Source organism: Brachyhypopomus gauderio, chromosome 8 (assembly GCF_052324685.1).
Source record: "Brachyhypopomus gauderio isolate BG-103 chromosome 8, BGAUD_0.2, whole genome shotgun sequence".
Classification (NCBI taxonomy): Eukaryota; Metazoa; Chordata; class Actinopteri; order Gymnotiformes; family Hypopomidae; genus Brachyhypopomus; species Brachyhypopomus gauderio.
In genome coordinates this window covers 20,668,683-20,678,664 of record NC_135218.1, presented here as the reverse complement: position 1 = coordinate 20,678,664, position 9,982 = coordinate 20,668,683, and the positions used below count along the sequence as shown (strand labels likewise).

The window sequence follows — 9,982 nt, the reverse complement described above, 5'->3', positions numbered from 1 at the left end:
TGTCCGAGGGCACGGACAGCGACCCGTATACGGAGGAGGAGGGTAGCCCGGTGGCGTCAGAGCGCTCCGTGAAGACCGTGAGGGGGAGAACCAGCCCGGCGGTGAGCGCGTCCCCTGACCCATCCGAGGGGAGCGCCATGGACTGCTCTCAGGGTGAGAGTCCAGGCTTTCCGATGGTCTGGAGCTTGGGCAGTGAGGAGGAAGAGGAGATGGAGGTCGGAGAAGAAGCCCACACCGCCCGCTCCAGAGCGCGGTCGCGGAGCGAGGAGGGGGATCCCTACGGCTCACCAGGCTCGTCCGTCAGCAGCGCTGCATCGGGCGCGTTCGCCAGCCGCGCTGCACCGGGCGCGTCCGCCAGCCGCGCTGCACCGGGCGTGTTCACCAACCGCGCTGCACCAGGCGCGTTTGCCAGCCGAGCGGTACCCGCCGGAGCGGCGGCGGCTCCGGATCTCTCTCTCCTAATCGCTCTTCTTTTGGCGCGTAGTCTGGCGCCTGTTACGTGTGTGTCTGTCCCTGTATTTGTCTGTATTCCCGTCTGTTTACCTAATCCCCTTTTCCCGTTTGTGCCTATCTGTGTTAACGTACCCGTTTGTGTGTTTGTGAACGTCCCGTTCGGTGTGTCTAACGTGTTTTCCCCGGTCTTCCCAGGGAGGGTGTTTTAAGGGGTTCGTGGCGGTCCTGCCGTCGGGGGTGACGGCTCTCGGAGGCTCGTAGACCCAGCGGCTCCGGACCTGCCCGTTGGTGTAGGTTCGGGGCATTCCAGCTGCGCCGGACGCTCCGGGAGTAGCGAGCCCCTGGTGGCGGGTTCTGTCACGGAACAGCTCCGGACCCTTCCCTGTGGGCGTGTGTTTACGTCGTCTGCGTCTTGCCGTCTGTGTCAGTGGATTCTCGTGGGTGTGGTTGTTTGTGTGTGTTCATCCTTCCCACCTGTGGATCGTCTCGTAATCACTCGGGGCTCATGTTGTCTGTCTATTTAATGTGCGTTCGCGCAGTGTCTTGTGCTTGTCGTTGTCTGATTCTCCACGTTAAGTGTATGTGTAGGTGTTTCTGTGTGCGCTGTCTTGCGCTTCTGTTTAATAAAGCAGTGACGTTGGCTGCAAAAGCAAGGATCCGTGTCTCGTCCTTCATGCTGCACCCCAACGTTACATATTTTTTTAAAAATCCTTATTCATTGGCATATAACTTTTTTTTTACTGTAATGCAAATACTTTTATTAAGGAGTAATTCAGTTACTAATTCAGATACTTTTTTGAACAAGTAGTGAGTGACTATAATTAATTACTTTTTTAAAGTAACGTTCCCAACACTGATCCTTACTCACCCCCTTCTTACAGCTGTCACCTTTTGCTTGCTCAGTAGGGATCAAGATTTGGTTCCTGTAAAGCTAGTTTGATACAGTGTATATTGTTGAAAGCACTATATAAATAAACTTGAATTGAGTTGAAGTATAATACATGGCCAGTTAGTATCCAAAACATTTAATCTCTTAGTCAATTCTGTTTACAATAGAGCCTAATTCACCATTTAGCAATACTATAAAACAGCCAATAAGCCACCATTAGTTTTTTGTTGTTATTTCAGGTCAAATTATTTAAATGTTAATTTAATAAGTGTTCTGATACACATGACCTCATACTGGACTGGGAATTGATGCATACTTGTGCAAGGAAATGCAAGTTTATTTATATTCCACCTTTTATTCACAATGGTAATTCAAAGTAAACAGTTCCTTTCAATGCACTGTGTAATGGTTTTTTTAAATGAACCAGTGTAATATTGTAACCAGAAGTTCAGTATAATGTGAAAGACATAGGCAAGCTCATATATGTATTTGCATCAACTAAGGTAATAAATTTTAGGAATAACGAGCTGTTTTCAGGTACTTGTACATTGTGGAGAACGTGACACTGTTTGGTCCTGTTGTTAGGTGCTGATGTATGACTCCCTCAGGCTATCATTAGGGGTCACATTTAGCCGCTGCATGTTTTCAATCAAGCCAGCAAACTGCTCTTCCTGCAAACACAAATGAAATGGCACCTTACAGATTAACCATACAGTATACTTGGGGTGATTGCAGAATATTTCACCCATTTGATATGGCTTATTTGGAATAGGTAATAACATAGGGAGGCACTGTCATTTACCAAGACATTCATCCGTTCTGCTGCAACCAGGGCAACACTTAGTTTCCTCTCGTCTTCTTCTCGCTCCTCTTCTATGACCCCCAGTCTGGAAGAAGAATACAAGATCAGATTTCAGCTTCCCACCCCAAGTAAGACTGTAACTGAACTTACATCTCACTCATGTTTTAGTCATGTCCCGATGTTCTTTACCTGAACGTTGCACTGGCGAGTTGTTCATCACGCACTGACAGGAGACTCCGGAGTTCCTGTACCTCAGCCTGCAGCTGGGCATTTTGTTCCTGGCTCTGGACGATGAAGTCCTCCAGCCGCTTGGCCATTTCCAGCTCACGCTCAGCCACCTGCTCCACTCCTAGTCGTAGCTCAGAGAGCTCCTGTGCATGCTGTGAAACAAGCCCACAACTCCTTTAAAACCATGGTTACATCAAAGCATTTTCAAACCAGTTTCATCCAAGTGGTTGTGTTCAGTGAAAATATATCTATAAAAAGAAGGGACAAAGAACTATACTACTAAAGTGACAGTATTGTAACCAGTAAAACATGACAAACATGTCACCAGCCTCTTCTTTGAAGACATCAACAAAACAACAACAAAAGTGCCAAACTAAGCCTCTGGTAATCTCAAAGGTATATGAGGCAACAAGTTCCCTTTTTGTCAGAGTACTGGTTGCTTGCTGATGTAGAGAAGAGATTGTGAGTGAATGCACCTTTTCCAGCAGGCTGGTCTCTTCATGTTCTGGTTTTATCTGATGAGGCTCTTTGTTGTTGTTTACTATAATCCAAGGAACTGGAGCAGGCGGAGCTTTAACATGTACACTCTGTCAACACAAGAATATTGTTACATCACTATATAGATACTCACGCCAAAGCTATAGAACCATATCTTTTAATGAGCCTTGATTAGGTTGAAGCAAGGAATCACCGGCTGTGGTGGAGAAATATCCATGTCGGTCTGTGGGGACAGGTCTTCAGTACTTTTCTGTCTCTTCAGAAGCTGATGATGACGGCGTTCTGATCCAGGAACGCTCTGGGTCCTCATCACTTGCTTCCTCTGCCTGTCTCTTCCATGGTTGGCTTTTGAATCTGTAGGTAGGTGCTGCAAGGATTTGTTCAGGGGACTGTACTTGGCCAGGTCCCGTGGGGGCACATAGGACGGCTTGGCGTCTCCAGCACTGAAACTTTGGTACAGAAAAACCTTGCAGATTAATGGTGATAAGAGATGGCTGCAGTATTTTAAATAACCAAAATATATGTTTTTTTCCCAAATCCCTATGGTTATATAACCATAATATATATACTATGTTTTTTTAATAGGGTTTTTAATTATTATTATTATTTTTTATTAGAAATGAAAGGTAACACTTTACATTAAGTGTTTACTTACTAACATGAAGCAACACATTAACAATAATTTACTAATGTTAAGTAAACGTAACAGTTGTTAGGTATGTTACGTAAACATGTAACATGTGTTACTTCATGTGTTGTTCATGTTAACTAATGCATTACTTCACGTTAGTAAGTAAACACTTACTGTAAAGTGTTACAAAATTGACCATGGCAAATTGAATGACATGCACAATGTTGATTTTTTAAAATGTGACTACATAGCAATAAAGCCACTTCCTCACTTGTTACAATTGATCCTTGCTGTGTCTGGGCCGAGATGTTCTGTAATCTGGTTCAAGATGGATGGAAGAGGCTGCAGGCTGTTTATTGTTTCCTGTGAACAGAAAGGCAATTTACACATGTTTAATATGTCACTTTTTTAGAATTTCAATCAGGCTAACTAAGAGATATTAATTTCTTTTAGAGATTTTTGAGATGGGACACAACCCAGAATCACAACCCAAGTTACTGGAATTTTTTAATGGAGTTTTCACCTGGTTCATAGGGGAGATTATATCCACCAGCAGATTATGGAGGACTGCAAGACGTAAAGGCAGGTCAACATAGCCATCAAACCGAGCCATGTCCAACTCATTGTCAGGGCTTGACACCAGCTGCAGGAAGCCTCTCATAGGCTCCCAGTGCTGCTCCAGGAAGTCATTCATGAAGAGCATGTACTCCTCTTTCTCCCCAAACCTACAACAAAGGCAGATAAGAAGCTTTAGGTCCATTGAGAACTTTTCATATCATACGTAATTGCAAATATGCAGGAATTGGCATGTGTTTTGAATGAATGTTTAATTTATATAGCGCCTTTCAAGATACACAAGGTAGCTTTACAATTTTCAGTTTTGAATAACATTTACATTTTCTGGCAGGAACACTTTTGAATGTCTTGAAATGTATTGGAAGTCTTTATCCATTGCAGGGTTACTCACAAGGTAAAGTTGGCAAGGTTCTGTATGACCTTTGCTGTGAGAGTAAGTGTACGCAGAGTGTTTGGCTCGGGGTACGGTTGGGTCAGGCCGAACAGTGAGGGACTGAGAATGGCTGGGCAAAGGAAACGGAGAAAGAGTGATGCTGAAATGAGGCGATGTCCAATTTCTGGTCGTGCACGTTCTTCACAGTCTGACACCCAGCTGGAGAAGATTTCGTTCAGCTCCACAGGGAATGAGCTGCAGATACCAGGAGACAAAGAATCACAGTACGTTGGCCTAAAATCTTTAACACTGGGCAAAGTCCTCATCAGTTTACTAGGATTAAGAGAAAATTGTTTTGTCTACAAAATGTTCTTTATCCCAGAATTTGATTGTCCCAGTGTTTGCCTTCAGTGGTCAGTCACTTCACTATTTCTTGTTTCATTTTCAACAAAACGATCTCCACTCCAACCTGTGCATCTCAGTGATCTGCTGCACCACTTCAGCGCACACATCTTTTAGATGATTCTGATTGATGGGGAGGTCTGAGGTAGAGCATTTCCGAGGGTCTACCTCGGAGCTTTCCGATGAAGCGTACAGTCGAGCAATAAACTCCGCTGTTCATCCGAAAACAAAATGGATGAGAACCAAGAAATTGTTAACAAGATGTTCAGAATTGATTAACAGATTTTGAAAACCTGATTATCACAAGATGTAGCTATCTAAACTAATAGTAGATTCTGATATAAAACATTTTATACCGAGAGTATCAATGAGATACTTCTGCCCAACCAGCTTCATGTATTCATCTATAGCCTTTGTGGCTAGAGTGTTCTCTCTGAAAATCAGAGCCGCATTCTCCCCCAAGCGCTGGACTTCAACACTGCCTAGGTCAATCAAGAACTCCTGTATATGCAAAAAATATTGATACCATTAACAGGTGCAAGGTGCACTCTTTCTCTTCTTCTGTATGATCACATGTAGTTGTCAAAGGTACTCACTTTTGCCTTCCCTATGCTTTGAAGCACATGTACAAGGGCTCCAGCCAGTTCTTCTTTGTCCTTGACATTCAGAAGGGGCTCTAGACTGCTGCACATATCGACGTAGCCCACAGTCACATACTCCGCAAATTCTTTGTACCTCTCAATTGGCAACACTTGCAGGTTCTGGAATCGGGCCTTTACCCGAAGTGAAGCCTGTGGTCCTAGCTGCTCCTTTGCACTTCCGGTACCAGGAGGTTTGTAGGGAATGATGGGATACCATTTCTCCTGAAAAGCCCGTCCTTTTATGTCTGCCAAAGTCAGAGCCACACTGCCCAGCGGATACAGGGTAGACTCATCCTTTGAGTGCCGTCTCTTCTTGGGATCATCATCACGGAAAAGGTGCAAAGTGACCTGTGAGACTTGCGGGAGGTTGTCGAGCTCAAATAGCTCCCCCCAAAAGAGCTGGCAGCCTCCTGCAGTTCCACTTCCTCCAAGACCTCCACCTACTGCTCCAGCTCCTCCATCACTTGCCTGGCTTGTCGAGTGGGATGACTTACCCACAGCACGGGTACTAGTACGAGCAAACAGCGTACCGTCAAGATACAATTCACAGTAGTAGCGCCTCTTTGGGAGAAGGTCTTTAGCTTCATTTACCCACAGACTAAGGGAGTTCTCTGTACGTTCACAGTTGTCCTATGTAAGAAACATTGCAAAAAATATTCAATGTTTTACTTGCAGTAATAAGAAAACATGCAGAAAATGCAGATTAATACATTAATGCTTGACATGTTGTCACAATTCACAACTTATTTCATACCTTATTAGGTTGTGCGGCACGCCTCAAGTTCTCAATCCATCTGTCCCTCTCTGCAGCTGATTTGCATCCAAAACAGTGGTTACTCTCAGAGTTTATCACCTCAAAGCAGTACTTCTCACCAAGAATGGAGCTGTGCACTGGTCTGATGACAGTAGTGCGGTCTGCACTCACATCCAGGCTTTCTGCAGCACTCACAGGAATGGACAGGGATTCTCGAGAGCCAAACCTGCAAAAGCAAAGGTATTGACGGAAATATAGATGACCATATAATCCGAGAAATACCAATGAAATGCTTCCCTGAAATGATATGATTGGTTGCCATGGCTTAAGACCTGCAGGCATTATACCAACCCTGGAGCTCCTGTTAGCCCGACAGTATGTAGCTGTGTGCTGCTCAATTTCTTCTGAGTTCCACCCTGTAAACGTCGCTTGATCATTGCCTAGAGGGAAAAGAGAGAAAGACACAGTGAAAGAGTGAAACTTGCTAAAGGGTAAAATGATTTGGCTGCATCCACACATCGCATATGCAAATTATAGTGAGATGATTCAGTGGAGGTGTATCAATGGGAACTCACTCTTACTCCTCCATCTTGACCTTTGGACTTATGAGGCATGACGGGGGCTGCATGGTCTGGACTGCAATCTGGAGGATATGGAGCAGCATTAAGATTTGGAAAGTCTTAGTCTTACAGTCTTAGTCTTACAGTCCTGCACATGTTCTATCGGTGTCTGTTGGAAGTGCTGCAGGGGTCATAGCTTCGCAGAGCTTAAAAAAAACATTTTAATTTTGACCATCACAGGAAGTGTAGACATTTCCCTTTTCTTTTCTCTAACATCCAATGTAAAATGAAAATACATTGAGGTGAGATATTTGAATAAGACTTACAGAATATACTTTTGATTACTATGTTTTCTGCTCTTACAGATTTCTGATTTGCTAAATTTTTACACAGCTTTACGATGTTGGGATCACATATGCTTGTTGTAAAAACTAAGCACAAAACAGGATGTGGTCTTATGTTAGATCACTCCAAAATTATAGTTCTCAACAGTAATTTGTCACAATGAAAGAATGAATTACTGTAAAAGGTCATTCTTGTCCATAGTTAGTTTAGGATGTCTAATGTCTAATCAGTCATCTCACAGTGATCAATTGCTTACCAAGAGTCCCACCACAAATAATCCATCGCCTGAAAACCATGTTCCTCTTCCTAATAAGTATTTTGTTCTTAATATCTAGGACGAGCTCATAAATGGAGTTAGACAACCTTCTTCTTTTACATCAGAATAATCCACATGCTTGTATGGAGACCAGAAAGCATTTGACTAAGGGTTGCAGTGAAGTGCAGTGGTGATGCTATCTCCCAAAATTTACAGGAAGCAATTTGACAGCCATACGCATGCCTAATCATGTCAGCCATTTCCTCTGCTACTGTAACAATCTTTTAAACATAAGCCAGTGTTATCTTTTATTCTGTGGTTGAGAAGCTCAGGACTCCAAAAAGGCCAAAGATGGATAAATAAGCCAAAATGTAATTTTGCCTATGGTGTTTTACTGTCTGATTAATAATTTAGATTTTAGATAAAAGATCATAATGTTATGGAGGGAGAAAAACAATAGGTGATATGTTGGTTGTTGTAAGCAAAGCATGAGTACTGACCCAGGTTGACGTTACTCTGACCTTGCTCTGTGAAGGCGTTGAGATTCTGGAGACTGAGGCTGGAGAGGCAGCTACTTGCCCGGTTCCTCATGCGCATCACAGGCTGAAGGAAAGATCAAGCCGGGATTAAGCAAGGCCGCTAAACCTCAGTCAGGCTGTAATGGTAGGACACGTACATGAAAAAACGAAGGGGTAGTCAAAACACCAAACTATGATGGTCTTTGCAAGAAACACTGAGGTATTCAGTTAGTCCGTGACTTCATCATGAGAAGCTGTTCAACTTGTTAATTACAGGGATCAATTTAGTGGGATGAAAGCAATATGAAGTGAATGATCTACCTCCTCCTCTCGGGGAATGAGGATCTGTCCATCCTGGAGAATGCAGTTGTTGACGTCCCATACCGGAATATCCTGAGGAGGGGCCCAACATAGCTGTGGTGGCTCTGGGACCACAGGCTCTGTATTGGTGGCATCTGTTAAAATAGCTAAAAAAAAAAAAAAAAAAAAAAAGCACTTTCAATTAAAATTTTAATTCAGTCTCCCAAATTCAGTGTTAATGTTCTTGAATTGAACTGAAAGAATTTCAAAAATTTTCAGAAAACTGAAAGAATTTCAAAGCAATTTCTTTTGCTCATTTTCATATATTATAGCTTTGTTTTTAATACACTTAAGAAATATATTTTACAAGGATTTATATATATATATATATATATATATATATATATGTTTAAACATCTTGCAATTTGCCATCTTTGAAGTGTACCAAAGCAATTTTTTTTTCTTTCTGCCTGACTCTAGCTTTCATTACTGGCTGTTATTTATGAGCTCACAGCTCTGAGTGCTCTTCTTTCTTGGATTTACATGACACTTTTGTTTGACTACACAGTAGGGCCTCTAAGTCCTCGTTACTTTTTGTTATTGTAAAGTGCAAGTCAGTCTGGTGGAAAAAGTATTTGTAAAGTTCACAAGTAAAGCACACTCTGTTTAAAAGTGTAGCTTTGAGTTATCCATCATCCTTATAAAATCATTTCCCTCTCTTCTTTTATAGCTTTTAAATTGTGCACATTTAAATGCTCTGACAGCAGTAAAACAGTTCTCACCATGTTCTACATTGGGCATGCTGTTCCGGCTCTGCAGACGCTGTCTCTTCAGTCTCTGTGAGACTTGGTGCAGGTATTTTCTGATCTTTCCTTTCTGAGAGGCCTCGGTGGTAGTGCCACAGCCCGACGCCTCAGAGGTGGGAGCAGCCGAGGACGAGGGGGACATCACAGAGTTCAGCAGCGACCCCGATGGCTCTGACTGGGCCCTGCGGAAAGGGTTCTTTCTTGCAGGCCTGTCTGGTTTCACTGAGTTTTCTCCTCCACGGGGTGCTGTGGATGACTTGTCCGTTTCTTCACTCAAAGCTTTACGCCAGTTTTGCATTTTAGTCCACTTATTGGCGGCTCCCTTCTCTATCTTCTCAAAGGTGCCCTGTCCCACCCCCTCTGCCTTTGCGCCGGTATGCCAGTGATAGGTGTTCAGTGGATTTTCATCTTCTGGTCTCTCAGCTTCTTTCTCGGTAGGGCCATTCCTCTCAGACGGTGCTGTTTCTTCCTCTTCATGCTGTGGAGGTGACTGCTCCATATCTGGCTCTTCCTTTGTGCCCATTTTTTCGTTTTAGGGTCTGTCTGTCACAGAGTGAAAATTTCAAATCTGGGTGAATCCTGTAAAGTAGCGACACAAAGCGTGGTCTGATGGTTTATCTCCCTCCTTCCAGATGTACCAGTTCAGCAAAAAAACACTTGCTTGTGCTGTGCTTGCCTTGCTGCAGTAACTTCCTGTTGGACAGTCACAGCTATCAACCATCTACAGCTGCTACAGAAATTCTTTGGTAGAGTTTTTTATCTCTTTTTAGTCTCCACGGTGGTCTATGTTAAGTTCTCGATTGTTTTTCTCTTGTTCACTGTGTAAGTGTTTGCCTCGTCTCTCACCCATGAGCTGTGGAACAGAACCCTGAGGAGCTGAACCCTGTAATCCACAAGTGAGACATTTGTTCACGAGACACATCTGCTAGCTCTTTTTACTAGTTCAGAGT

At 43.3% G+C, this 9,982-nt stretch overlaps 1 protein-coding gene across 3 annotated transcripts; it reads right to left on the bottom strand.

Annotated features, from left to right (window-relative positions):
* Positions 1–1,557: 1,557 nt before the first annotated feature.
* On the bottom strand, positions 1,558–9,982 carry rasal3 (RAS protein activator like 3). 3 transcript variants are annotated; one of them, XM_077015351.1, is made up of 17 exons: positions 9,009–9,982; positions 8,248–8,393; positions 7,930–8,011; positions 6,823–6,890; positions 6,599–6,687; positions 6,248–6,473; positions 5,449–6,123; positions 5,209–5,353; positions 4,920–5,064; positions 4,469–4,705; positions 4,025–4,226; positions 3,773–3,864; positions 3,064–3,319; positions 2,849–2,959; positions 2,334–2,524; positions 2,145–2,229; positions 1,558–2,013 (listed from the first exon to the last, which is right to left on the bottom strand). In XM_077015351.1, exons 1-17 carry the CDS (start codon positions 9,553–9,555, stop codon positions 1,924–1,926), a joined length of 3,387 nt encoding a protein of 1,128 aa, XP_076871466.1. In that variant the 5' UTR covers positions 9,556–9,982; the 3' UTR covers positions 1,558–1,923. The 3 variants fall into 3 exon arrangements, with proteins under 3 accessions (XP_076871466.1, XP_076871465.1, XP_076871467.1); XM_077015350.1 differs by having other exon boundaries at positions 1,560–2,013; positions 7,909–8,011; XM_077015352.1 differs by lacking the exons at positions 7,930–8,011; positions 8,248–8,393; positions 9,009–9,982 and adding an exon at positions 7,409–7,882 and having other exon boundaries at positions 1,565–2,013.

Bases quoted from the DNA above. Each gene is read 5' to 3' on its own strand.
- rasal3 (XM_077015350.1), bottom strand. From the start codon at position 9,555: ATGGGCACAAAGGAAGAGCCAGATATGGAGCAGTCACCTCCACAGCAT. The intron at 4,227-4,468 runs GTGAGTAACCCT...CCTTTGTTGTAG, and splicing joins AACCTTGCCAACTTTACCTT to GTTTGGGGAGAAAGAGGAGT. The intron at 3,320-3,772 runs GTGAGGAAGTGG...TCTGTACCAAAG, and splicing joins GCAAGGATCAATTGTAACAA to TTTCAGTGCTGGAGACGCCA.